The 26,858-nt window shown below is 52.8% G+C and overlaps 3 protein-coding genes across 5 annotated transcripts; all 3 read left to right on the plus strand.

Annotated features, from left to right (window-relative positions):
- Window positions 1–1,928: 1,928 nt before the first annotated feature.
- On the plus strand, window positions 1,929–26,042 carry LOC311578496 (cytochrome P450 2D10-like). 2 transcript variants are annotated; one of them, XM_084748371.1, is made up of 9 exons: window positions 1,929–2,248; window positions 22,935–23,106; window positions 23,380–23,532; window positions 23,612–23,772; window positions 24,328–24,504; window positions 24,688–24,829; window positions 25,027–25,214; window positions 25,552–25,693; window positions 25,795–26,042. In XM_084748371.1, exons 1-9 carry the CDS (start codon window positions 2,060–2,062, stop codon window positions 25,983–25,985), a joined length of 1,515 nt encoding a protein of 504 aa, XP_084604497.1. In that variant the 5' UTR covers window positions 1,929–2,059; the 3' UTR covers window positions 25,986–26,042. The 2 variants fall into 2 exon arrangements, with proteins under 2 accessions (XP_084604497.1, XP_084604496.1); XM_084748370.1 differs by lacking the exon at window positions 1,929–2,248 and adding an exon at window positions 21,852–22,169.
- LOC311578520 (cytochrome P450 2D3-like) lies at window positions 3,866–5,751 on the plus strand. The gene is made up of 4 exons (XM_084748418.1): window positions 3,866–4,046; window positions 4,705–4,881; window positions 5,021–5,162; window positions 5,382–5,751. Exons 1-4 carry the CDS (start codon window positions 3,906–3,908, stop codon window positions 5,735–5,737), a joined length of 816 nt encoding a protein of 271 aa, XP_084604544.1. The 5' UTR covers window positions 3,866–3,905; the 3' UTR covers window positions 5,738–5,751.
- Window positions 13,014–17,696, plus strand: LOC311578498 (cytochrome P450 2D26). 2 transcript variants are annotated; one of them, XM_084748378.1, is made up of 10 exons: window positions 13,014–13,334; window positions 14,034–14,205; window positions 14,541–14,557; window positions 14,625–14,760; window positions 14,843–15,003; window positions 15,999–16,175; window positions 16,315–16,456; window positions 16,642–16,829; window positions 17,200–17,341; window positions 17,443–17,696. In XM_084748378.1, exons 1-10 carry the CDS (start codon window positions 13,146–13,148, stop codon window positions 17,619–17,621), a joined length of 1,503 nt encoding a protein of 500 aa, XP_084604504.1. In that variant the 5' UTR covers window positions 13,014–13,145; the 3' UTR covers window positions 17,622–17,696. The 2 variants fall into 2 exon arrangements, with proteins under 2 accessions (XP_084604504.1, XP_084604503.1); XM_084748377.1 differs by lacking the exon at window positions 14,541–14,557 and having other exon boundaries at window positions 13,015–13,334; window positions 14,608–14,760.
- Window positions 26,043–26,858: the final 816 nt, after the last annotated feature.

The following is a 26,858-nucleotide window of genomic DNA, read 5'->3' on the forward strand; positions in this document are numbered from 1 at the left end:
GTTCTCGCTGCTTCTACAACATGTCAGCCTGTGTGGTGGGGCTCACATCCCTGCATGCACCTCTTCAACACCACAGGAAGTCACAAAACCAAAGCCCATCTATTTGGGGAGATCTCTCATGACGGAACCAGCTCTAAGTGTGCTCAATGTCTCAAGGTGGTCTCCTCAAATAAGGTGAGGAGTTCTCCTTTGATGAATGTGAGGTGTCATTCCCCATTTCTTTTCATTAATTTTGGTAAAATGTGAGGAGTTTTAAAGCTCAGATCACGAATGCAAAATTGTTAGGATCAGGCGCCCCAATTCTTAGAAGAGATTCTTGTCTCTTCCAAGTCAGTTTCTGCCTGGGACCTGACTGATACACTGCTGTTGCACCTTGATTTCCTTTTCCATTCACTTTTGTCTTTTCAATATTTTTCTCATTTTTTTACTTGAGTTTTCAATCAAAAGAATTACAAATTCTGTGTTGCACACCAAGTGTGCATCATCTCAAGAAACAGTTCAGTGGCTTTGGATTGCATAGGTAACATCCTATCATAATTGCCCATAGTTCTGAGGAGGCCTCACACCATGAGGGGTACAGTAACCATCTGGGAAGGGAAGCTTCACCAACCCTAAGCAACCTCCAGTCTCCATTACCCAAACTAAGCCTTCCCAAGGCAGCACCCAGATGTCACTGTCCTCCCAGTGAGTGAGGTCATAGTACCCAGGCTGACTGGGTTAGCACTTCCCACCATGCCTAGGAAGAGGAGAAGAACCTGGGAAGGGCTCTTAGACTCACTGTTGGTCTTCACAATGAAGCCAGCACAGGGAAATGGCTCGCAGGACAGAGTCCAGGAGACACCTGCCCAGGGTCCATTTGTCCAGTTCCTCTGGAGGACAGAGGACAGAGATTAAGTATGTGTTGCCTGTGTACAGAGAACTGCAAATCTGGGAGCACCAATGACCCCTGATGGCCAGGGACTCAGCTCCAGCTTCCTGTGGCAGAACTGGCTCACCAGTGCAGCTGGCATGAGAACAGAACCCAAGCCCCCTAGAAGTCACATGACCCCAGTACCTTAGAGGCCACATGACACTGGCCAACCACAGTGGGTCACATGGCTGAGGGCAAGTGGACTGGGGGTGAAGGGAAACAGACAGTGCTAGCAGGCAGCTGTGTAGCAGAGCATCGAGGTCACCTCCCAAGCGTAGGTGACATACTAGGGAACCCTTTACAGCTGAGGATTACATTGGCCCCAGCTGCTTTCACCCACTGCCCCTCACTCACCACAGGCTGCAGCTGCCTTCCCCACTGCCCCTCACTCACCACAGGCTGCAGCTGCCTTCCCCCACTGCCCCTCACTCACCACAGGCTGCAGCTGCCTTCCCCCACTGCCCCTCACTCACCACAGGCTGCAGCTGCCTTCCCCCACTGCCCCTCACTCACCACAGGCTGCAGCTGCCTTCCCCACTGCCCCTCACTCACCACAGGCTGCAGCTGCCTTCCCCCACTGCCCCTCACTCACCACAGGCTGCAGCTGCTTTCCCCCACTGCCCCTCACTCACCACAGGCTGCAGCTGCCTTCCCACACTGCCCCTCACTCACCACAGGCTGCAGCTGCCTTCCCCCACTGCCCCTCACTCACCACAGGCTGCAGCTGCCTTCCCACACTGCCCCTCACTCACCACAGGCTGCAGCTGCCTTCCCACACTGCCCCTCACTCACACACAGGCTGCAGCTGCCTTACCCCATGGCCCCGCACTCACCACAGCCTGCATGTGTGGCACAACAGATAATTTTACTGCACAACATAATTGTCCACCTCAAAGCAGAGTCACCTGGATATACCCCCTCCATGTTCAGCCAGAAGAACCATTAAGTCAGCTCCTGGAAGGGACTCAATCTCTCTGGCTCCTCCCTACACTTGAACAAACAAAATTTGGCTGGTGCATAGGACAAAGGGCAGCTCTGGCACTCCTTTATAAGGTAGCGGGATCCAATGCTGAGACCTGTAGTCCTAGGTGTTTGTGGTGAGCTTCTCACTTGTTCTTTAGGAAGCCTGGGGAGCAGTGGCCCGCAGCCATGGAGCTGCTGGCTGGGACTGGCCTGTGGCCCGTGGCCATATTCACAGTCATCTTCATATTGCTGGTGGACCTGATGCACAGGCGCCAGCGCTGGGCTGCCCGCTACCCACCAGGCCCTGCACCGTGGCCTGTGCTGGGCAACCTGCTGCAGCTGGACTTGGAGAACATGCCGTATAGCATGTACAAGGTGAGTGACTTAGTGCTGGGAGGTAACAGAGGATGCAGTGTCCATTGCAGCAGGTAGTGGGAGTGGAGCCACAGGTTACACAGGGAATTGTGCCCCAAGAGGGACCAGTTTCCTGCTGGCCTACACTGGGACTTTCTAAGGCATAAATTTGAGGAACAATGACCAGAGGGTGAGGCAGGATGTGACAACAGGTTCAGGTCTGGTTAGACAGGGCAGCAGTCATAGAGGTCCCAAGTCCCTATGATCCTGTCTGTCATAGGTGAGGTCTTAGCATGGTGCCAGGTCCCAGGTCTAGCACAGCCTGTCTGTCAGCACAGCAAGTGGACAGAGGGCTGTGGCTGGTGACTCTTGCTGCTGTGTGCTCTGTGGCCTCACTGCCCATCTAGAGGAACCTGAGTTTCCTCATATGTCGTGAGATGCTAAGGGGCCTAGGACAGTGTTGGGGTCTGGGATGGTCTCAGCTGGGTGATCACATCTACTGTGAGTCCTTTGCTGAACTTAAACAATGAGATGCCAGGCCTGGTGGGTTGACTCTGCTGTTAAGAGCACTTGCTGCTCCTCCAGAGGTCCTGAGTTCAATTCCCAATAACCAAATGGTGACTCACAACTATCTGGAATATGATCTGGTGCCTTATTCTGGTAGGCATGAAGACAGAGTACTTATTTACGAAAATAAAAACATCATGAAAAAGAAAGAAAAAGAAAAGAAGGCACAGTTTTAAGATGCCAAGTCTCAAGCTAGGGATGAAAGGAAGAGGAAGAGCATTCTCCCAGAATACAGGAAGACCAAACTTCAATAACAAGCAACACACACACACACACACACACACACACACACACACACACACACACACAAACTATGCCAATGCTAGTGCAGGGAGCCTGGTTCTAGGCCCCACAGGGACCTCCACTTCCTAAGTGCTCTGTCCCTCTGCTTCAGCTTCAAAACCGCTATGGTGACGTGTTCAGCCTGCAGATGGCCTGGAAGCCTATGGTCGTCATCAATGGCCTGAAGGCCATGCAGGAAGCTCTGCTGACCTGTGGAGAGGACACTGCTGACCGCCCCGAAATACCCATCTTTCAACACATTGGCCGTGGACACAAAGCTCAAGGCAAAAGGCTGCTGGGTGGGGGAGGGGAGGCAGTCATAGCATCAGAGCCAGACATGGTGGGTACTGGGCAGAGGAAGGACAGGGCCTGATACAGGTGACAAGCAGTTAGCGACTCAACTAGCAGCCACTGAAATCCATCATGGAGCCTACGTAGCGGGCTAGGAGGTGGTAGACGTGGGTTTTGGAGGAAGGTGGGAGGATACAAATGATGCTCATCCCAGAGAAGACGAGGAATATGGGAGCAGTGGCCGGCACAGCCAGGTGTCCTTGCTTACGCACAGATGTGTCCACAGGTGTGGTCCTTGCACCTTATGGGCCCGAGTGGCGAGAGCAGCGGCGGTTCTCTGTGTCCACCCTGCGCAACTTCGGCCTGGGCAGGAAATCGCTGGAGCAGTGGGTGACAGAGGAGGCTGGCCACCTCTGTGACGCCTTAGCCAACCAGGCTGGTGGGTGAGTGGTGGGGTGTGCGCATGGGCACAGCGAGATCGCACTGAGAACCTGACTAACTGGCATCTCCGCTCCCAGGGCGTCCCCTCAGTCCCTACATGCTCCTCAGCAAAGCCGTGTGCAATGTGATCGCGTCCCTCATTTACGCCCGCCGCTTTGAGTATGGAGACCCTTCCCTCATCAACATGCTAACAACATTGGAAGAAAACATGGGAGAGAATACTGGCTTGCTTCCCGAGGTAGGGGGCTTGGGGCAGCCTGCGGAACCACTTCTGTGCCATCCATCCTCCCAGAGGAGCCTTAGGCAGGGGATTTGGAGAGCAAGACTTCTAGAAATGTCTACCACAGGAATAAAAGCGTAGAGCTTGACAAACCTGGAACAAACGCAGGGAAAATGTGGGCCAAGGTCAGGTGTCTAGAACAGGGACAGCCAGTGCCCTCTGTCTATATGGAAGCTACAAAAGCCTGGGGAAGGTTCAGAGTAGAATATTCCTTCTGTTCACCCTGGGAACCAAGAGTCTGAGGCTGGAACTAAAGAGTAGACAGGAGATGAGAGGAGCACACCGGGCCTTGTGGGAGAGGCTGGAAAGTGAGACTGAGTGAGATCAACATTGAGCAGAGGAACCCAGGGGCCAGAGAGATGCACAGTGGGTAAGGGAGCTGGCCAAGCAAGCCTGGCACTTGAGTGCAGTTCCAGTAATGACACAAGTGACTCCGTTTGTTTTCCTCTGATTGCAACATTCTTGTCGTGGCAACAACACTCTCCACATCATGCGTATACAAACACACATTGAAATAATGATTATCATTATTATTATTATTAGAAATCTTATCCACTTCACACATTAAATGAAAAGGCAACAAGACCGCCTAGCACCTTGTCTGTGTGTATTGCAGGTTCTGAACACGTTCCCAATTCTCCTGCGCATCCCGGGGTTGGCCGACAAGGTCTTCCCTGCACAAAAGACATTCATGAGTATGGTGGATACGCTGCTAGCTGAGCACAGGAGGACCTGGGATGCTGACAAGCCACCTCAAAGCCTAACTGATGCCTTCTTGGCTGAGATGGAGAAGGTGAGAGATGGTGAGCTGTGGTGTCCAGCATGTCATGGCTAACCCAGTGACCCCCAGACGTGGCCTCCTGCAGACACTGGCTGGGTATCATGGGCCTTTTCCCTCTTTGCTCTGAGTCCACTGTCTCTCTCTGGCCCAGGCCAAGGGGAACCCTGAGAGCAGCTTCAATGATGCCAATCTACGTCTCGTTGTCTCTGATCTGTTTGGTGCTGGGATGGTGACCACGTCAACCACGCTGTCCTGGGCCCTGCTGCTCATGATCCTGCACCCGGATGTGCAGCGTGAGCCTGGCTGGGCTGGGAAGAAAGGAGGAGGAGGGACGAGGCAGTGTCCTTAAGCTTCCCTGGGACACTTGTGGCTCCTGGCCCAGGATTGCCCCAGACTATGGCCTGGGTGATGGCCATCTTTCTCTCATGGACCCAGCCCTTAGCAGAGAGGAAGTAGAGGGACAAGGGGAATCTCCCTGGGGCTCCATCACTGAGGGGATGCTGTCCTTCCAGGCCGTGTCCAGCAGGAGATTGATGAAGTCCTAGGGCAGACGCGGTGCCCAGAGATGGCTGACCAGGCCCGCATGCCCTACACCAATGCTGTCATCCATGAGGTGCAGCGCTTTGCCGACATCACCCCATTGAATTTGCCACGCCTGACGTCACGTGACATTGAATTACAAGGCTTCTGCATCCCTAAGGTAGGCATGGGCCCTCCTACCGATAGCATGGCCACTAGCAAACAAGGGAAGGAAAGGCCAAATCTCATGCAGCCTGGATTTCCATGTGGTGCTGCAACCATCCTGGGTGTGAGTATGCTGCAGCCGTTCCTGGGAGTCCTCGGGGAAACTGGGTGTCCAATGAGATGATCCACGGTGGAGAATGGGAGCAGACGTGGAGGAAGCACTAGTTTCCAAGGTCACCCATCACCCATGAAGGAGCTGCGATATTCTGACGAAGGGACTCAGTGTGTGGAGGTGGAAGAGGTTGTGCATGCAAATTAGGGGCCCCACCCCAGTCCATACTGACATAGTGTCTCCCGCCAGGGCACGATGCTCATCACGAACCTGTCCTCGGTGCTGAAGGACGAGACCGTCTGGGAGAAACCCCTCCAATTCCATCCTGAGCACTTCCTGGACGCCCAGGGACACTTTGTGAAGCCTGAGGCCTTCATGCCATTCTCCGCAGGTGCCCGCGGGGTGCCTGGCTCCCTGTGTCTTCCCAGGGTGCCTCTGAGGGTGGAGATCCTACCAGGACCCAGACTGACCAAGCCTCTCTCCCACCCTCAGGCCGCCGCATATGCCTGGGGGAGCCCCTGGCCCGCATGGAGCTCTTCCTCTTCTTCACCTGCCTCCTGCAGCGCTTTAGCTTCTCCGTGCCCGATGGACAGCCTAGGCCCAGTGATTATGGCATCTTTGGAATCCCAGTTGCCCCCTCCCCCTACCAGCTCTGTGCTGTGCTGCGCCAGCAGGGACACTAATTGCAGTCCTGTTCCTCAGGAAGAGCCAAGCCACGCACAATAAACCAGTCTTGTGGACGCTGCTGTTTCCTGCTCTCAACTCAGTCTCTGTCCCTGCTGGGTCCTCAGACAACAGTCTCTATCCGACCTTTGCCACCTGCCTGATCCCTCCCTAAGGGACAACGTGAAAGCTGGGGTGAAGGGGGTGCTGAGCCTGGAGCATGCGCACAGGGCTGCAGTTTCAGCACTTGGGAGCCTGAGGCAGGGGATGATGGGAGTGAAGCTGTCCTAGGATAGACAGCAAGACCTAAGCCAGCCTGGACTATGCAACCAGGAGCCCCTGCCTGGGAAAACCAGAGCAGAGCTGGAGGGTGAGGAGAAGGAAGAGAAGGCCCAGGAAGAAAGGAGTGAAGGAGGGGAAGAAGGAGACAGGGAAGAGGAGAAGGAAGGTGCACTAATGTTCAGGAGTGACACCCACAGAGACCCATCAGTGGGTTGGTGACAATCTGTAGGCAGAAGTAAGCACTCCACGGTGCCCAGGGACAGGTGTAACAGGCTTCTCCTAGGAGTCAGCACTGCTCCTGCCTGGGGACAGAGACATGGTGGTCCCCAAGATCCTGAGATGTCATGTGTGCCTGAAAAGCCCCCAGAGATGGGAAAGCTGCATGTCCCAGGGTCTCGGGCAAGCTCTCCCCACTGCCTGATGGGACTCAAGCACTTGTCCTGGACTGTGCAGGACAGAAGCCCCCAAGCTGACATCACTCTCCTGGCCTGGTCACGCCCCTCGGAATGCGTTTGTCTGAGACACTTTTGGTTTTATTTGGTCCGGGCCTCCCTGGTAGTCAGAGCCTTACCATCTTATGACTCGCAGCACTGGGACTTGATCCCAGGGCCTTAAGCACTCTCACACAGCACGCTCCAGTGCACCACCCCACCTCGTCCTCTCCATCTGCAGCCTGCAGCTCACTGGTGCAAGCCAATCCCAGTGTGCAGTCACCACCTCCCCGCAGATCGCTGCATCTGCTAAAGAGAAGCTCTGCGCCCAGGCCAGTAGCCCCCCTTTCTCTCTCTGCACAGCCCTAGTACCCTTGTTCTGCCCGTGTGTCTGTGAGTTGTCAAGAGTGCGACATACACTGCCTTTCTGTGACTGACTTACATCACGCAAGTGTTTGGTTTGTTGTAACTGCGTCACTAGTTATTACTGTGAATCTCTTACTGCGCCAGATTTATAAAATAAATGTCATGGGCAAGTATGCATTTCTTAAAAGCCTACAGATGCTGAGGAGATACCCAGAGGTTAAGTGCACTTACTGCTCTCCTATAGCTATGCTGGGGACTCACTGGCACATGACCTCAGCTCCAGAGGATCCAACACCATTTTCTGGCCTCAGGGGCATTAGGCACTCACACACATGAGGAAGACATACAGACACTCATAAACTACACGAAAATATGTATTTTTACAAATGAGGGATCTCTGTGAGTTCAAGGCCAGCCTGGTCTACAAAATGAGTTCAGGACAGCCAGGGCTGTTACACAGAGAAACCCTGTCTCAAAAAACAAAAACAAGACAAAACAAAAATGGAAAATGGAAAAGATGGAAGAATTAGGTGAAGATAAAAGGGATGCAGAAATTTTAAAAAGTAAAATGGAAGAGGCAAGTGTCCTCGCTTGGTTTCTATTGCTGTGGTACAAACACTTAGACCAAAAGTGACTCTGGGGAGGAGAAGGTTGCTTTCGTCTTATACTTCCAGCCAGAGATCCGCCTGCCTCTGCCTCTGCCTCTGCCCCTGGAGTGCTGGGATTAAAGGCGTGTGCCACCACACTTGGCACTATTTTACACTTTTTTATACTCTTAGTGTTCCTTTTTTATTTTCTTTTCATTTTTGTATATTTTATTTGTTTCTCATTATTCCCCTTGGAGGCTAAGTCAACATCCTTTAAGACTCACTATGAGGCTGTGCACATACATGGTAGGGGCATGCCACACAGCACATACAGAGGTCAGAGGACAACTGCTGGGATTCAGGCCCCATCTTCCTCCTTGCTGTTTCTGGGGTACTACACGCTCCAGGAGAGCTGGCCAGGGAGTTTCCAGGTGTGAACCAACACCTCAAACGTATAAAACCTTTTCCTGAATAACAACATACTTTCTGAAGTGTGCAGACTCTGTGAGGTTCATCTCTGCCCCTCCCCCACCATACTATTATTGCCACAGGTCTCAGATTTAGACATTTTCTTCTCAGGAACACGGGTTTGTCACTGGTTTTTCAGGCATATTGGCAAAAGGGAAGGAGTGACACCCCGAAGCACAGGAACACTTGTGCTCACTGAGCTCATTTCTTCTGTGGCACTGAGTTGACTGGCGTGCGTGGGTTCAGGGAACTCCCTCTACTGCGCCTTGTAAGGCAAGCCCACTGATAATGATTTCCTTCCACTTTATCTGGAAATGTCCTGGTTTCTACTTAATTCCTGAAGGATAATTCTCTCTTGATAAAGAACATTTGAATGGCGCTCTTCAGGGTTTGCATGTGTTTTCCTGTGGTCTTCTGGTCCCCATGGTCTCTGATGGGAAATTATTAATCTCAGCCTAGTTATGCTGTGTGTAAAGGATGGTCATTCTTATGGCCTGATTCTTTACTGTTGACATAAGAAAATATCTAATTTGACCTGGGGAGATGGCTCAGCAGTTAAGGGAGGAAGCGCTTGCAGGGGACTTGCGTTCTGATCCCAACGCCAGGTCAGGTCAGGTGCCTAAACAACACCCTTAATTACATCTCTTGGGAAATCTAACACATCTGGCTTCCATGAGCACTCATGGGCGCATATACAAAAACAGACAGCCACACAGATACGTAATTAAAAGTATAATCTTTTTTAAAAACGAGAAAATATAAATTTTGATTTTTTTTTTAATTTTATGGAGTTCAAAGCTATGTCCTTTGTGCTTTTAATGAAGCACAGAACTTTTAAAGCACTGGAATGAAAAGACTGTGGGATTTTTTCCCTTTAAATATGCATTAATTTTTATTTTATGTGTACTGGTGTTTTCCTGAACATGTGTCTGTGTGTCGTGTGTGTGCAATACACAGAGGCCAGAAGGGGGTGCAGGATCCCATGGACCTCGTGTTGTTTGTGATTCTGAGGGACCACGTGCACATGTGGGTGCCAGGAACTAAATGTGGGTGTACTGGAATTGTAGCCAATGTTCTTTTTCTTAATCACTGAGCCATCTCTCCAACCATTTCCTTTTTCCCTTTTCTTTTAGACAGTGCCTCACTATGTAGCTCTGGCTGGCATAGGCCTTACTATGCAGGCGAAGCTGTCCTTAAGCTCACAGAAATTCAGCAGAACGTGGTGGTGCACCCCTTTAATCCCGACACTCAGGACGCAGGGCCAGGTGGATTGCTGTGAGTTCAAGGCCAGCCTGGTCTACAAAGCAAGTCCAGGATAGCCAAGGCTACACAGAGAAATTTTGTCTCAAGGAAAAAAACACACACACACACAAAAATACAAAACAAAACAAAACTCAGAGAGATTCATCTGAGTCGGCCTCCAAAGTATTCGGATTAAAAGTGTGGACTCCCATACAGGCTGACCATTGGTGTGTGTGTGTGTGTGTATTCATGAGTGCAGTGTCTGTGGCAGTCAAAGGCCTCAGATCCACAGACAGACCCTGCACTGCTGAGCACACTCACAGGCAGTTGTGAGCTGGCTCGTGTGGTGCTGCGAGCTGAACTTGGGAAGAGCAATCCTTAGTCTCAGCCCCCCGGCCATCTTGCCAGCCCATGGACTGTATGTATTTCATGTTATAATATGAACATAAGATCAGAGTGAACAAGGAAGTTATGCTAAAAAGAATTGTGTTTCTGGGTTGAGGTGACGAGGGGTAGAGCGTTCCAGTTGAAGTGTCGACTTGTCACAGCCTAGAGTCATCTACACCAGAGTAAAACCCCATTTGAGGAATGGTGAGGTTCACACTGGCTGCGCCAGGTCAGTGAGGGGTGGTCTTGACTGTTGAGTTGGTACCGGAGGGCCCGGCCCCTGTGCATGGCACCAGCCCTGGGGCAGGTGTTCCTGGGCTGACTAAGAAAGCTGGCTACGTATTGAGCCTGAAAGTGACCAGGGCACCTCGCTCCTCCACGGTTTCTGCAACAGCTTCCAGCTGGAGTGCCTAGCCCGACTTCCCGCGGTGATGGGCTGTGACCCGGAAGTGTAAGCTAAATAAGTCCTGTACCCCCTCCAATTGTTTTGATCACAACGTTTGATGGCAGCGACAGAGAGGGAGCTAGAGTCCAGTGCATCGTCTCCCATCATCCCGTGAGAAGTGTGCGCAGCACAGATGCTCCTAGTGCCCTGAGGAAGTGCCTCTTCTTTATTACATCATGTGTGCACAGGAAAAGCCATAGTGCGTTCCGTAGTTTGTTCTATCGGCCGTTTTAGGGTGATCTTAGAGCTTACAGCCATGGAACAGAGGGACTGCCAGTACTGCACTGTGTTTTTGTTTGGTTGGTTGTTTTTGTTGTTGCTGTTGTTTTGGGTTGGTTTGTTTGCCCGCTCATCTGTCGGTGACACTTGTGAACCATGTAGCTGTGAGCATGGAAGACCGACAATGACCCTTCTGGGATGTATTCTCAGAGGGGAACTCCTAAGTGGTAGCATCCTTCATAGCTTTGTTGAGGAATTACTGGGCACTTGCGCTCAGCGTCATTTGTGCCGGTTGGCGTTGCCAGGATGAATGCACATGGCTCTGCAAGCTCTGCTGTCTGGAGGCCTGTGTTTCCTAGGGTTGTCTGGATAGAGGCCACACTAACGAGTGTGGCAGTGTCACAGTGTGGTTGTGGCCTCATTGTCCCAGTGAAAGTGACCGTGGGCATTGCTTATGTGCTTGCTGGCTGTTTGTTCACTTGCAGAACTAGCTATTCAAGTCTTTTTGCTTCAGATATCTGATACACATGGGTTTTTTTTCTTCTTCTTTCTTTCTGGGTATTACTGCCTTGTGGGACCTGTGCATTGTCACTATTGTCTCTCTCCATTTTGTTTTCTTTTTCCTGTTCTGCCAGTGACTTTTTTAAAAAAGATTTTATTTATTTATTATTTATACAGTATTCAGCCCCCATGTGTGTCTGTATGCCAGAAGTGGGCACCATATCTCATTAAAGATGATTTTGAGCCGCCATGTTGTTGCTGGGAATTGAACTCAGGACCTTCGGAAGAACAGACAGTGCTCTTAAGCCTCTGAGCCATCTCTCCAACCTGCCAGTGACCTTTTTAAGAGCACGTATTTCTTATTTAGGTGTGAATGGGAGATGGGCCACATGTGCATGTGGAGCTAGGAGATGGTTGGTTCAAACTGAGTGAGGGGAAATCTCCTTCCACGATGCGGCTCCAGAAGATCCAGCTGTGGGCCTGGGTCCCTGGTGTTTGCCCTTCAAGCATCTCAGCCGCCTTGGCAGTGACTTGGGAGACACGAAGGCTTTAACTACTAAAATTCCACTTTATCTTCAGTTCTTTGATGCTTGTGCCCCTTAGACAATGTACTTTGTCACCAGAAGTCACATGGCCCCAGTACCCTAGAGGTCACATGACCCTGGCCAACCACAGTGGTTCACATGGCTGAGAGCACGTGGACTGAGGTGAAGGGAAGCAGACAGTGCTAACAGGCAGCTGTGTAGAAGAGCATCCAGGTCACCTCCCAAGAGCAGGTGACAGATCAGGGAACCCTTTACAGCACACAGTGTGACATCACTCTCCTGTCAGCACACTTACCTCACAGGAGCTCACTTAGCTGAAGTGGGAATATCAGGCCTGGTCCGGCTTATCCCACAATGGGGCCAGCACCCAGTCAACACCATTGTACAGCGCTCAGACAGGCTGAGATCAGAGGAGAGGCAGACTGTGCTGTCCCAGCACTGACTCCAGGGTTAACCATCAGTCACCACAAGTTACCCTGGGAGGGTCCTGGAGCAGAGCAGGAGGAAGCCAGCAGCCTGAGCCTGTCAGTGAGCAGAGCGCGGTTGTCTCCCTCCTCCCACTCTTGACCGTGACCCTCTCAGGTGTCCTGACTCCCCTGCAGGCCGCCTTCAGGTGATACTGAGCCTAGAGAGAAAGACCCTATTCTGTGCCCCAACCTAGGCTGCCATCCTGTGTCACAGAGTGTCACAGGAACAGGGAGTAGACTTGGGGGCTTCAGGCCAGCAACAAACGTGTCACCTCAGGCCTGGTGACAGAGAGGTCAGCTGAGAAGGGGTGGCATGAGCAGCAGAGACAGGAAGATCCAGTGTGCAGACCTTGCTATGGCTCCATGGTGTGCTCCCCTCTAACTCGCTCCTGCCTCCCTTCTGCCTCACTGAAGGGGGCAGCAGAGAGCAAGAGCGCAGCCTGGACTCCACTGGGACAGCTGAGCCTTCATCTTCAGAGTCTGGATCCCCAGAGAGGACAGGGGCAGAGCTTTGGCTGACTCCAGTGAGTGAGAGTGGGCATGTGCAGGGTGACCAGCAGTGATTGACATATGAGCACCACTTGTTAGAAGGTTCCAGGGTTATCTATCCTTTACTGATGCCGTTCCCCCACATAAACACCTGGGGAGAGAACAAAGGGCAAAGGCCTCCGAGGTTGACTTTCTCTGGACTTTTATTTCCCAACACACCCTCTGTTTGAACAGTAAACACAGCTACTGGCCTCAAGGCAGAGAGCACAGTGCAGCTTTAACCTCGTTATAAGGTACCAGGTCCCCAGTCTGCCCTGAGAGGATCTTTCCTCACTCTAGGTGTCTGGAGCGGCTGTTCCAACAAAGCCTGGCAAGCAGTGGAGCAGCCATGGGGCTGCTGGTTGGAGATAACCTGTGGCCCGTGGTCATATTCACGGCCATCTTCCTGCTTCTGCTGGACCTGATGCACCGGCGCAAGTTCTGGACTGCCCGCTACCCACCAGGTCCTGTGCCACTCCCTGGGCTGGGCAACCTGTTGCAAGTGGACTATGAGAACATGCCGTACAGCTTCTACAAGGTGAGAGAGAGGTGCTGTGCAGTAGAGTTCATGCTGCCCCTCAGCAAGCATAGAGCTGCTGGCGCCACAGGATAGACAGGAAGATGGGCCTAGAATGGGAGAAGGCTTATTGGGAAAACAAAGTGGCGAAGATGTATCTTCTGGAATCTCTTGCTCCTGTGTGGTCTCAGGCCTGGCTCTCCATCTCAGGGACCCAAACCTGCTGTTGTTTAGTGGGGTGGGAAGAGGCCCAAGGAGCGGGCAAGGTCACAGCTGAATGGTCAGACCTTCTGAGTCCTTTGCTGAATTTTAAAGATACGGTTCCCCAAGCTACAAAGTTCCATAGCATAGGCTGGGCATGTAGATCAGTGATAGAACATTTCCCCAGTGTAGGTCAGGACAAGGTTCAATAATGAGTATCATTCAAACTACACACACACACACACACACACACACACACACACACACACACACACACGAGGGAGAGAGAGAGAGAGAGAGAGAGAGAGAGAGAGAGAGAGAGAGAGAGAGAGAGACAGAGACAGAGACACAGAGACAGAGACAGAGACAGAGAAACAGAGAGAGACAGACAGACAGACAAACAGACACAGACACAGAGACAAACACAGTGACAGACACCGAGAGAATGACATGGGGAACTGTCATCTTCCACTGTGCTGGGGACCTCCACTACCTAAGTGCCCTGTCCTTCTCTTTCAGCTTCGACAGCGCTATGGTGATGTGTTCAGCCTGCAGATGGCCTGGAAGCCTGTCATTGTGATCAATGGCCTGAAGGCTGTGAGGGAAGCGCTGGTGACCTGTGGCGACGACACTGCTGACCGCCCTGAAATGCCCATTTATAATCACCTAGGCTATGGGCACAAGTCAAAAGGCAAAGAGCTGTAGTGCGGACAAGGCAGAGAGAGGATCGGGTTGAGGAGCAGTGAGCAGAAGATGGGCAGGGTCTGATGGGGGTGATGTGGTTAGGCAGTGCAAAGGACTCTCACTGAAAAGGAGGGTGGAGCCCCCAGAGCAGCAGGCGATGATGTACAGTAGCAATGTTTTAGGACACCGATGGGCAAGACTGACCACAGGGAAATTTGTGATCAGCGGAGACCACACAGCCAGGTGTCCTTGGTTACACACAGATGTGTCCACAGGTGTGGTCCTTGCACCGTATGGAACACACAGCCAGGTGTCCTTGGTTACACACAGATGTGTCTGCAGGTGTGGTCCTTGCACCATATGGACCACACAGCCAGGTGTCCTTGCTTACACACAGATGTGTCCACAGGTGTGATCCTTGCACCGTATGGACCCGAGTGGCGAGAGCAGCGGCGGTTCTCTGTGTCCACCCTGCGGGACTTCGGCCTGGGCAGGAAATCGCTGGAGCAGTGGGTGACAGAGGAGGCTGGCCACCTCTGTGACGCCTTCATCCAGGAGGCTGGTGGGTGATGCACGGTGGGGTGTAGAGGTGTGCGCAGGGGCTTCTGAGCACTATCATGACTTGCTTGCGTCTCTGTTCCTAGAGCATCCTTTCGAACCCAGCACCCTCCTGAGTAAGGCTGTGGGCAATGTGATCGCATCTCTCGTCTATGCCCAGCGATTTGAGTATGATGACCCTTTCTTCAACTGGATGCTCAAAACATTGAAGGAAAGTTTTGGAGAGGACACGGGCTTCCTTGCTGAGGTACGCGCTCAGGGCAGTGGGCATGGCTTTGTCTGTGCTATTAATCCTATTTTTAAAAAGTAAGCTTCTCCACAGTTAAGTGGAGACTGGGGACTGACTTTCACACGAACTCTGGTGCCCCATATTTGGCCATGTCCTCTTGATGGGGAGGCCCAATGGCACTTGGAGGAAGAATAGCAGACTACCAAGAAGAGACTTGATACCCTAGCATCATATTCAGGGGGAGGAGGTACCCCTCAGTCACAGTCATAGGGAAGGGGAATAGGGTGAAAGCAGGAGGGAGGGAAAAATGGGAGGATGCATGGGATGGCATAGCAAATGAGATGTAATATGAATTATTTTATTTTTCAATAAAAATGTGTTTAATTTTTTTTTTTAAAGTAAGCACTGTGTGAATGGGTCAAAAGCAAGGGGAAAATCATGGACCTTGACAAACCTCAGATAACCAGATGGGCGGAGTGGACTAAGGTCACTGGGTCTAGGAAGGGTGTGAGCCTCTGCGTCTGTTTATACAGAAGCCACACAAGCCTGTTAGGTTTGCAGGGTAGAGCGCTTCTTTGGTTCAGCCTCGCTTACAATAGAGCCTACAGGCTGGCACTGACAAGGAAGCCAGTGACCCACGGGGAAGTCAAAGCCTCAGTGCATTGTGGAAGAGGCTGGGAACTGAGACTGGCCCAGGTGAACACTGTGCAGACACAGCACCCAGGGCCCAGAGAGACAGATGGGCGATGGGTAAAGCAGCTTATGAAGCAGGCCTGAGCTGGATTCCTGGGACCTTGTAAGGAAGGGATAGGATATACTGTGTAAATTGTTGTCTGACGACCAAACATGAGCCACTGTGCATGTGTAACAGTGCGCTTGCATGCGTGCGCACAGAAACACACACACACACACACACACACACACACACACACACACACACACACACACACACACCATTAAATAATGACTTCCCAATTGAAATAAAAACAAGACTGCTTGTGTTTCTGTCCCAGGTGCTGAACGCACTCCCAGTGCTCCTTCACATCCCTGGGCTGCCCCACAGAGCCTTCCCCAAGCTGACTTCATTCATTGGCTCCCTGGATAAGATGTTGATTGAGCACAAGACAAGCTGGGATCCTGCCCAGCCACCTCGAGACCTGACTGATGCCTTCCTGGCTGAGGTGGAGAAGGTGAGGGACAGCCATAAAGGTAGGACTGAAGTTCTATGTGGCTTGTGATATGGACCCAACAGCTGGGTACACGGATCCAGTGGTAAATTGCTCTTGTGCTAACTGTGTCACTGAGCCCACCCTTCTCTGCCTGGCACAGGCCAAGGGGAACCCTGAGAGCAGCTTCAATGACCAGAACCTGCGTGTGGTGGTGGCTGACCTGTTCATGGCGGGGATGGTGACCACGTCAACCACGCTGTCCTGGGCCCTGCTGCTCATGATCCTGCACCCGGATGTGCAACGTGAGCCTGGTTGGGCTGGGACTTGGGGAGGGGGAAGGGAAGAAGATAGACGTACTTGAGAAACCAGTGGCTCCATCATTAGCTTGACCCACACTCCCACAAGTCTGACTGGAGTCACGTATTAACCCATTGGTGGAAGGTCAAGGACGAGCTGCCCCTTCACTGAGGGGATGCTGTCCCTCCAGGCCGCGTCCAGCAGGAGATTGATGAAGTCATAGGGCAGGCGCGGCGCCCAGAGATGGCTGACCAGGCCCGCATGCCCTACACCAATGCTGTTGTCCATGAGGTGCAGCGCTTTGCGGACATCATCCCAACCAATGTAATACACATGACGTCACGTGACATTGAATTACAAGGCTTCCACATCCCAAAGGTAGGCATGGGCACCATTGTCGCAGGATCCCTCTAGGCATACAATGGCGATAAAATACAAGATCACCACATCCTGGATGTCAACATGGTGACTGGACCTATGTGGATGTGAGTACACTGCCGCCATTGCCCAAGAATCCTCAGGGAAGCGAGCAGCCCAGTGAAGTGAACCAGGGGGATTTTAGGAAGCACTGCACATGGGGAGATTTGTCACAAGGCCTTGAATGGCACGAGAGGCAGCTGAGAGGCTCCAGGGTTGAGGGAGAATGAGAGGATCCAGTGTGTGAGGTAGAGGTTGTGACGTGATCATGGTGTCCAGGGTCTTGCTGGCCCCACCCCAGTCCATCTTCACACCGTGTGTCTCCTACCAGGGCACGATGCTCATCCCCAACCTGTCCTCGGTGCTGAAGGACGAGACCGTCTGGGAGAAACCCCTCCAATTCCATCCTGAGCACTTCCTGGACGCCCAGGGACACTTTGTGAAGCCTGAGGCCTTCATGCCATTCTCCGCAGGTGCCCGCGGGGTGCCTGGCTCCCTGTGTCTTCCCAGGGTGCCTCTGAGGGTGGAGATCCTAACAGGACCCAGACTAACCAAGCCTCTCTCCCACCCTCAGGCCGCCGCATATGCCTGGGGGAGCCCCTGGCCCGCATGGAGCTCTTCCTCTTCTTCACCTGCCTCCTGCAGCGCTTTAGCTTCTCCGTGCCCGATGGACAGCCCAGGCCCAGCCACCGAGGCGTCTTTATGTTTCTGCACTGCCCATTGCCCTATCAGCTCTGTGCAGTCACTCGCTAACAGGAATCACATTCTAGTCCAGCCCCTAGCTTAGGCTCACCTACGGAGAATAAACGATGTTTGTGGCTGCCATTTGTTTCCTCGTTCAAGCTCTCATCACTCTCTCTTCTGACTGCAGAGAACAGTCTGTGCTCAACCCTTCCCCTCCACCTCATGCGTCCTTAATGGGCACCTTGAACATTATGAGAAAGGGGTGTGGGATTATGGTTGGCAGGTAGCTTGATAGACGTTATTAGAAACAGATGGCATGGGACTGAGGCAGGTATGGGACACCTGCCCCACTATGAGAAGTAGTTCAGAGGATTAATGTCTGGCCCCGCCCCAGGGTAACTAAAGCTATTTTAATATATAACGAGCGTCTGTGTCTCGATTGACTGCTAGCTGGACATATTGATAATTTTAAAACAACAAGTGGGGCTGGAGAGATGGCTCAGAGGTTAAGAGCACTGGCTGCTCTTCTGGAGGTCCTGAGTTCAATTCCCAGCACCCACATGGTGGCTGAATCCATCTAGAATGAGATCTTGTGCCCTCTTCTGGTGTGCAGGGCAACAGGCAGGTAAAAACACTGTCCTCATAATAAAAAAATAAATCTTAAAATTAAAAAAAAAAAAACAAATGGCGCTCGATGTGGGGCAGGTATCCACACTCTTAACAATCATATTTTGTAGTAGTCTGAAAGAGGGGAATAGCTCCCAGAGAGCGTCCATGGGCCACAGCAAAGATGGCTTCATACACACGGCCGGTTTGAGAGCCAGAACTAGGAGGCTGGCAGTCTTATAAGTTGGCCTGGGGAATGGAGTTAATTTCCTTAAAAAAAAAAAAGTAGCAATAAGTAAATTCCAAGGAATGGTGGACATTATGTGTAGGCATGTGTGTGGTATGTAAGCTCATGTGATGCGAGTTTGTGTGTGTTGGCATGTGTGCATGTTGTATACACATGCATGTGTACATATGACTGTTTGTGCAAGTGTGTATGTGTACATGTCTATTAGTGTGTGAAAACATGTATCTGTGCATTAGCATGCGTCTGCCTTTGTGTGAATGTGGGTATAGGTAAATGTGTTGTGTTTCTGTGCATAATGGTGTGTCTTTGTGTGAGAGTATATCTTTGTGTGTGTGTTTGTGTGTGTGTGTGTGTGCAGGTGGTTTCTTTTTGTGTGTACATCTCTCTGTGTGTGTCTCTGCATGTATATGTATCTATGTATGTGTGCATGTCTGTGGGGGATGGTTTGGATCCACTATACTGTTTTCCAGAATTGCTCTGTCATCTGACCTTCCATCAGGAGAACCAGGAGGCACGGGCCCCACAGCAACCAGCAACACTCCAGAAGTCCCAGTATTTCTTGCTTTGGGGTCCTCAGTCCTTCTTGAAACACATATGGTTAGTGCAGGTCACACACAGACCTGTGGGCTGAGCCATTTCTCAGTAGCCAAGAGAGGACAATGAACCCAGCAGTGCCACCAAGGAAGACCCTGCAAGGGCTGAGGATCGCTCTCCTCTCCTCCTGCCCGGCCCACGCTGGCACGCTGCCCGGCCCCAAATGTTGAAAGAAGCTCTCCTGCGCCTGTCCGCGAAGCTGAAATAGGAATAAACAGAGATGAGCTCTTTCAACCGCTGCCTTAAACAAGCTATAAACAAATGCTTTACCACTGAGCTCTGTCCTTGACTCCACCGTCATCGTGGGGCTTTTTGCCCCCACTTTCTGTTTCTAGAAGGAATTGTGGGGTTTTTCTCTGTGCTTTAGTTTTTCTCCTTCAATGTATTTTGATGATTCTTCCCTTCTATGTCTGCTTGGCTTTTCCTTTGATTTCTTTCTTTTCATTGATTGTTTTTTAGTGCTATGTGTTGAGCCCAGGGTTTTGGAACATGCTGACTACAAGCCTAGCCTTTGGTATGGGGTGGGAGGAGTTCATGTTTGTGGGTTCCTTATTGCTGTAGTTTGAATATCATATGGTTTCCATTCACCTCAGGTTGTTGTCTGAATAGCATCTGCAGTTTGACCCTCTGGTTGTTTCAGAGTGTTGCTGCTAATTTCCACATGCTTGTCCAGTTTTCATGTCACTGCTGTTGTGTAGGAGAATGCGCCCGTTCCACAGTGGCAGGAAAATCCTGCTTATGACTTTGTTTTTTTTTTTTTGAGACAAGGTCTCTCTTGTAGCCCAGGCTGGCTTGGAACCCCATATGTAGATCAGGCTGCTTTTTAACTCAGAGATCCACTTCCCACTGCTTCTGCCATCACCGCAGGACCAGATCCATAGCCAACTCCTTAGGGGCTGCCTGGGTGCCCTCCACCAACACAGCTCCCTCATGGCTCCATAATTTGATTGCTGTTGTTCACTATGATTCTCCAAATCCTTATTTTATTCACCACCACAGACACCTTCCCCCATATCTCCTCCTCTACTGTTGCCAGCAGACCGTCCTCTACCTCCACCCTACCCACCACCGTGGCTCCCACATCCCGGTGCCCTCGCCACCGCCTTCTCCACGGCTGTATCCAGGACACCACCATGGCCTCCTCTTCCACCAAACTTTCCACCACAACCAGAGTCACCGCGACCTCATTTTCCTCCAGGGTTCATCGTGCCTGGCCTCTCTGTGATCCCGCAGCCTGTGTCTCTTGTTTACAAAGGGCTCATTCCCCCCCCTCCATCCCCCCAGCTGTGCCACTTGGTTGGCTATTTCAGAACAATGTCAGCAAATACAGCGTGGTCACCGCAGGTTAAAGCAGCAAATTCTCTTCTCTTCTGCTCCGTCTCCACAGTCTCAACCTTGACCGACTATATTTGGCTACTGTCACCCAGGACACTAGCGCACACGTTTTCTTTATGGTAAATGGGCAGCACCAAGACCATGGTGTGAGGTCAGGGAACAAGTGCCCGGGGGAAGAAGGAAGACCTGGGACCGACTCTTAGACTCACTGTTGGCCTTCACAATGAGGTTCCGGAGGAAGCCAGCAGCCTGAGCCTGTCAGTGAGCCGAGCGCGGCTGTCTCCCTCCTCCCACACTTAACCGTGACCCTTTCAGGGGTCCTGACTCCCCCGCAGGCCGCCTTCAGGTGATACTGAGCCTAGTGAAAGACCCTTGTCTGTACCCCAACCTAGGCTGCCATCCTGTGTCACAGAGTGGGGCAGGGACAGGAACCGGGAGTACACTTGGGGGCTTCAGGCCAGCAACAAACATGTCACCTCAGGCCTGGTGACAGAGAGGTCAGCTGAGAAGGGGTGGCATGGGCAGCAGAGAGAAAATCCAGTGTGCAGACCTTGCTATGGCTCCATGGTGTGCTCCCCTCTAACTCGCTCCTGCCTCCATTCGGCCTCACTGTAGGGGGCAGCAGAGAGCAAGAGCGCAGCCTGGACTCCACTGGGACAGCTGAGCCTTGATCTTCAGAGGTCTGGATCCCCAGAGGGGACAGGGGCAGAGCCGTGGCTGACCCCAGTGAGAGTGAGAGTGGGCACGTGCAGGATGACCAGCAGCTGTCCTGTGCACAAGTACCGTTTATATCTTGTTTCTCTTTTCTTCATGACTGTTGGGGGAGAGACTGACTCACCAAGAAAAAGAGGGTGGGTAAGAGACACAGGTGAGCATGTGGCAAGTTCTATGCCCACGTTAGTGGCCTCCTCACCATTCTCAGATCATTACTGAGAATTTTCTAATTGAATCTGAATATTCCCAAGCTGTGTCCTGCTTTCCTTATGCTGTACTGAAGATTACATTGGCCCCACCTGCCTCCTCCCACTGCCCCTCACTCACCACAGGCTGCAGCTGCCTTCCCCACGGCCCCTCACTCACCACAGGCTGCAGCTGCCTTCCCCACTGCCCCTCACTCACCACAGGCTGCAGCTGCCTTCCCCACTGCCCCTCACTCACACACAGGCTGCAGCTGCCTTCCCCCACTGCCCCTCACTCACCACAGGCTGCAGCTGCCTTCCCCCACTGCCCCTCACTCACAAACAGGCTGCAGCTGCCTTCCCCCACTGCCCCTCACTCACACACAGGCTGCAGCTGCCTTCCCCCACTGCCCCTCACTCACACACAGGCTGCATGTGTGGCACAACAGATAATTTTACTGCACAACATAATTGTCCACCTCAAAGCAGAGTCACCTGGATATACCCCCTTCATGTTCAGCCAGAAGAACCATTAAGTCAGCTTCTGGGAGGGACTCACTGTCTCTGGCTCCTCCCTACACTTGGACAAACAAAACACAAATTTGGCTCGACATGGGGGACAAAGGGCAGCTCTGGCACTCCTTTATAAGGTGGCAGGATCCAACCTTGGGACTTCTGGTCCTAGGCTTTTGTGGTGAGCGTTGTCCCTTGTTCTTTAGGAAGCCTGGGGAGCAGTGGCCCGCAGCCATGGAGCTGCTGACTGGGACTGGCCTGTGGCCTGTGGCCATATTCACAGTCATCTTCATATTGCTGGTGGACCTGATGCACAGGCGCCAGCGCTGGGCTGCCCGCTACCCACCAGGCCCTGCACCGTGGCCTGTGCTGGGCAACCTGCTGCAGCTGGACTTGGAGAACATGCCCTATAGCATGTACAAGGTGAGTGACTTACTGCTGGGAGGTAAGGGAGGATGCAGTGTCCATTGGAGCAGGTAGTGGGAGTGGAGCCACAGGTTACACAGGGAATTGTGCCCCCGAGGAGAACCAACCCTTCCTGGTGGTGGCACTTGGACTTTCTTGGGCAACAGTTTTGAGGCACAAAGTCCAGGAGGTGAGGCAGGATGTGACAGCAGGTTCAGGTCTGGTTGGACAGGGCAGCAGTCATAGAGGTCCCAAGTCCCTATGATCCTGTCTGTCATAGGTGAGGTCTTAGCATGGTGCCAGGTCCCAGGTCTAGCTCAGCCTGTGAGTCAGCACAGCAAGTGGACAGAGGGCTGTGGCTGGTGACTCTCTTGCTGCTGTGTGCTCTGTGGCCTCACTGCCCATCTCCTGGAACCTGAGTTTCCTCGTATGTCGTGAGATGCTAAGGGGCCCAGGACAGTGTTGGGGTCTGGGATGGTCTCAGCTGGGTGATCACATCTACTGTGAGTCCTTTGCTGGACTTAAACGATGAGAAGGCACAGTTGTGTGACAACAGATCTCAGGCTGGGGATGGAAGTCAGTGGAAGAGCATTCTCCCAGAATACAGGAAGACTAAATGTCAATAACAACCAACACACACACACACACACACACACACACACACTAACACAAGAAAAAACAAAAAAATAAAAAAAACCAACTATACCGTTGCTTGAGCATCGAGCCTGGTTCTAGGCCCCACAGGGACCTCCACTTCCTAAGTGCTCTGTCCCTCTGCTTCAGCTTCGAAACCGCTATGGTGACGTGTTTAGCCTGCAGATGGCCTGGAAGCCTGTGGTCGTCATCAATGGCGTGAAGGCCGTGCGGGAAGCGCTGCTGACCTGTGGAGAAGACACTGCTGACCGCCCTGTGGTGCCCATCTTTGAGTACCTGGGTTTGAGGCCCAGATCCCAAGGTAAAGGGCTGTGTGGAGGCAGAGATGGCCTTGCAGGTATGGCAGTGAGCAGAGGAACCACAGCGCGTGAATGCGGACCGGATATGTTGTCAAGCAACTCAGCAAAGAGCCACTGAAATCCAGGGTAGAAGTTACCCAGGAGGCATGTCTGGATTGCGGTAGCAAGGTTTTGAGAGGCCCGTGGGTAGGAGGGAACCCAGAGGAGATGAGAAATGGTGGGAGCAGTGGACGGCACGGCCTGGTGTCCTTGCTTACACACAGATGTGTCCGCAGGTGTGGTCCTTGCACCAAATGGGCCCGAGTGGCGAGAGCAGCGGCGGTTCTCCGTGTCCACTCTGCGCAACTTTGGCCTGGGCAAGAAATCTCTGGAGCAGTGGGTGACGGAGGAGGCTGGCCACCTCTGTGACACCTTCACCGACCAGGCTGGTGGGTGATGCGTGAGGGGTGCAGATGGGCACAGGGAGAGATGGGCAGTACACTGACGTGCTTGCATCTCCGCTCCCAGGGAGTCCCTTCCATCCCAGCACCACGCTGAACAAAGCTTTGTGCAATGTGATCGCGTCCCTCATTTTTGCCCGTCGCTTTGAGTACGGAGACCCTTACCTCATCAGGATGCTGAGCCTATTGGAAGAAAGTCTGACAGAGATCTCTGGCTTCATTCCTGAGGTAGGAGGCTCAGGGCAGCCTGCAGAGCCACTTCTGTGCTGTGCATCCTCCCAGAGGAAGCTGCCTGCCCAGGCTGTGGGTGGGAGAGGCCCTCTGAGAGTCAGCTGCAGGAGGATAGGCTGGTTGACAAACCTTCCACAACAGGAGGGGAGAAGGGGTCCAAGGTCGGGGTTTCTAGAAAGCGAGAGAACCTGTGTCCTCTGTCTACGTAGAAACCACATATGCCTGTGGTTTCCGGGATGAAATTCTTCTCTCCTCTAGGGCTGCCAGAAGCCAGAGGCTGCAGCTGAGGAGGAGCGGGTGATGGGCGGGGACAAGCAGGCTCTGGGTCCACAGTGAAGGAGGCTGGGGGCTGAGCATAACTAGCATCAAGGAGACAGCCAAATGGTGAGTGGGTAATGAGCTTGTCACGCAGCCCGGAGACCTGACTATGACGCCTGGGACCCATGAAGGGCAGTGACAACCGATCACACACACCATGGCCCATGAGCCTCATACACGATTATGACTAATAATTTTAAACGGAAGCGCTGACTTCTTCTGTGGCTGTCACAGGTTCTCAATGCGTTCCCGGTGCTCCTTCGTGTGCCAGGGCTAGCTGACAAGGTCTTCCAAAATCAGAGGACCCTCATGGCTACGGTGGATCATCTGTTGATGGAGAACAGAACCACCTGGAATCCGGCCCAGCCACCCCGAAACCTGACCGATGCCTTCCTGAATGAGGTGGAGAAGGTGATTGACAGCTCCAAGTGATGGGGCCAGGGGCTGTGGGGCTGAGGTCCTGTGAGCTGTGAGGCCAGGTGGGTGGGGTCCAGTCTATCACCAAGTGACTCAGCACCTGGGCTGCCTGGGGACAATGGGAGGCCCTCGTGGGGTTCCTCTCCCCACTGAGCCCACCCTTTCTGCCTGGCCCAGGCCAAGGGGAATCCTGAGAGCAGCTTCAATGACGAGAACCTGCGCATGGTGGTGGCTGACCTGTTCACTGCAGGGATGGTGACCACGGCAACCACGCTGTCCTGGGCCCTGCTCCTCATGATCCTGCACCCGGATGTGCAGTGTGAGTCTACTGGGCCTTGGAGGCACACCCCCCAGATGACATGAGACACTTGTGGCTCCCAGCACGAACTTACCGCAGACCACACCAACAATCAGGGGTGATCTTTCTCACATGGACTCAGCCCTTGACTTGATTGTAAGACAGGGGCAAAGGGGAGCCCCTGTGACTGCTTCACTGAGGGGATGCTGTCCTTCAAGGCCGAGTCCAGCAGGAGATTGATGAAGTCATAGGGCAGGCGCGGCGCCCAGAGATGGCTGACCAGGCCCGCATGCCCTACACCAATGCTGTCGTCCATGAGGTGCAGCGCTTTGCGGACATCTCCCCATTGAATTTGCCCCGCCTCACATCCCGAGACATTGAAGTCCAGGACTTTCTTATCCCCAAGGTAGGCATGGGCCCCTCTGCTCTTCCATCATGACCACTGCCACTCTAGGGCAGCGAAGACCAAGGCCACTCCACCTTAGATGCTGAGGGGCCCATCCTGAGAGTCCTCAAGAAAGAGAAATGCCAAGGGAAAAAGGCCACAGAGATTTTAGGAGGCACGGCACACAGGGATGGGTTCTCTTTGAGCACCCATGGGAGATCTGTTACAGGGCCCTCCAGGTGCTGAGCTTGAATGAAAAATTCCAGTATGTAAGGTAGAGGCTGTACATGTGATTATGGTGACCAGGGACTTGGCAGCCCCAACCCAGTCCATGTTCACACCATCTGCTTCCTCCCAGGGCACGATGCTCATCACGAACCTGTCCTCGGTGCTGAAGGACGAGACCGTCTGGGAGAAACCCCTCCAATTCCATCCTGAGCACTTCCTGGACGCCCAGGGACACTTTGTGAAGCCTGAGGCCTTCATGCCATTCTCCGCAGGTGCCCGCGGGGTGCCTGGCTCCCTGTGTCTTCCCAGGGTGCCTCTGAGGGTGGAGATCCTAACAGGACCCAGACTGACCAAGCCTCTCTCCCACCCTCAGGCCGCCGCTCTTGCCTGGGGGAGCCCCTGGCCCGCATGGAGCTCTTCCTCTTCTTCACCTGCCTCCTGCAGCGCTTTAGCTTCTCCGTGCCCGATGGACAGCCTAGGCCCAGTGATTATGGCGTCTTTGCAGTTCCGGTCGCCCCCTCCCCCTACCAGCTCTGTGCTGTGCTGCGCCAGCAGGGACACTAATTGCAGTCCTGTTCCTCAGGAAGGGCCAAGCCAAGCACAATAAACCAGTCTTGTGGACGCTGCTGTTTCCTGCTCTCAACTCAGTCTCTGTCCCTGCTGGGTGCTCAGACAACAGTCTCTATCTGACCTTTGCCACCTGCCTGATCCCTCCCCAAGGGACAACGTGAAAGCTGGGGTGAAGGGGGTGCTGAGGCTGGAGCATGCACATGTAAGACCCCCGACACGGCGGTCTTAACGTGGAGACCCCCACCAAGAACCAACGAGACCAAGGCTTCGGCTGCAACACGCAAGAGGCTTTATTATTAAGGGGACGGGTACCCGGGCGATTCAGTCTCTGGAGAGGCTGGCGTGCCCAGCGAGTCTTTAGGGGGTCCTTTATAGGGAGTTTGGCGGGAAGCTCGGTTACAGAAGCGAAAAGCATAGTTACAGGGCTCTGATTGGTAAATTTAAATGAGGCGAGGTTATAGTCCGGTCATTAGAAGGGCTCTGGGAACAGGGGAGTTTATCCGTTCTCTGGGCCAGGTGGCGTCCATAAATATCTTGTTTGACAAGGACAAGCACGCTTTTATTTTTTTTCCTCTGAGCCCCAGGCCTTATCTTATCCCGGGAACCTATTATTCTAGTCTTGCCTTGCAAGATAGCGTTACTGCTGCTATGCTTGCTATGTCGGGTGCACAGGGGAGGGGGTCTTACACACACAGCGCTGCAGTTTCAGCACTTGGGAGCCTGAGGCAGGGGATGATGGGAGTGAAGCTGTCCTAGGATAGACAGCAAGACCTAAGCCAGCCTGGACTATGCAACCAGGAGCCCCTGCCTGGGAAAACCAGAGCAGAGCTGGAGGGTGAGGAGAAGGAAGAGAAGGCCCAGGAAGAA

The sequence above is a fragment of the Acomys minous genome (genome assembly GCF_964271855.1).
Source record: "Acomys minous genome assembly, chromosome: 12".
Classification (NCBI taxonomy): Eukaryota; Metazoa; Chordata; class Mammalia; order Rodentia; family Muridae; genus Acomys; species Acomys minous.

Coding starts and splice junctions, on each gene's coding strand:
- LOC311578496 (XM_084748371.1), top strand. CDS start 2,060: ATGGAGCTGCTGGCTGGGACTGGCCTGTGGCCCGTGGCCATATTCACA. Junction 2,249..22,934: donor TGCCGTATAGCATGTACAAG/GTGAGTGACTTA, acceptor CCTCTGCTTCAG/CTTCGAAACCGCTATGGTGA. Junction 23,107..23,379: donor TTTGAGGCCCAGATCCCAAG/GTAAAGGGCTGT, acceptor ATGTGTCCGCAG/GTGTGGTCCTTGCACCAAAT.
- LOC311578520 (XM_084748418.1), top strand. CDS start 3,906: ATGCTCCTCAGCAAAGCCGTGTGCAATGTGATCGCGTCCCTCATTTAC. Junction 4,047..4,704: donor ATACTGGCTTGCTTCCCGAG/GTAGGGGGCTTG, acceptor TGTGTATTGCAG/GTTCTGAACACGTTCCCAAT. Junction 5,163..5,381: donor CCTGCACCCGGATGTGCAGC/GTGAGCCTGGCT, acceptor CTGTCCTTCCAG/GCCGTGTCCAGCAGGAGATT.
- LOC311578498 (XM_084748378.1), top strand. CDS start 13,146: ATGGGGCTGCTGGTTGGAGATAACCTGTGGCCCGTGGTCATATTCACG. Junction 13,335..14,033: donor TGCCGTACAGCTTCTACAAG/GTGAGAGAGAGG, acceptor CTTCTCTTTCAG/CTTCGACAGCGCTATGGTGA. Junction 16,457..16,641: donor CCTGCACCCGGATGTGCAAC/GTGAGCCTGGTT, acceptor CTGTCCCTCCAG/GCCGCGTCCAGCAGGAGATT.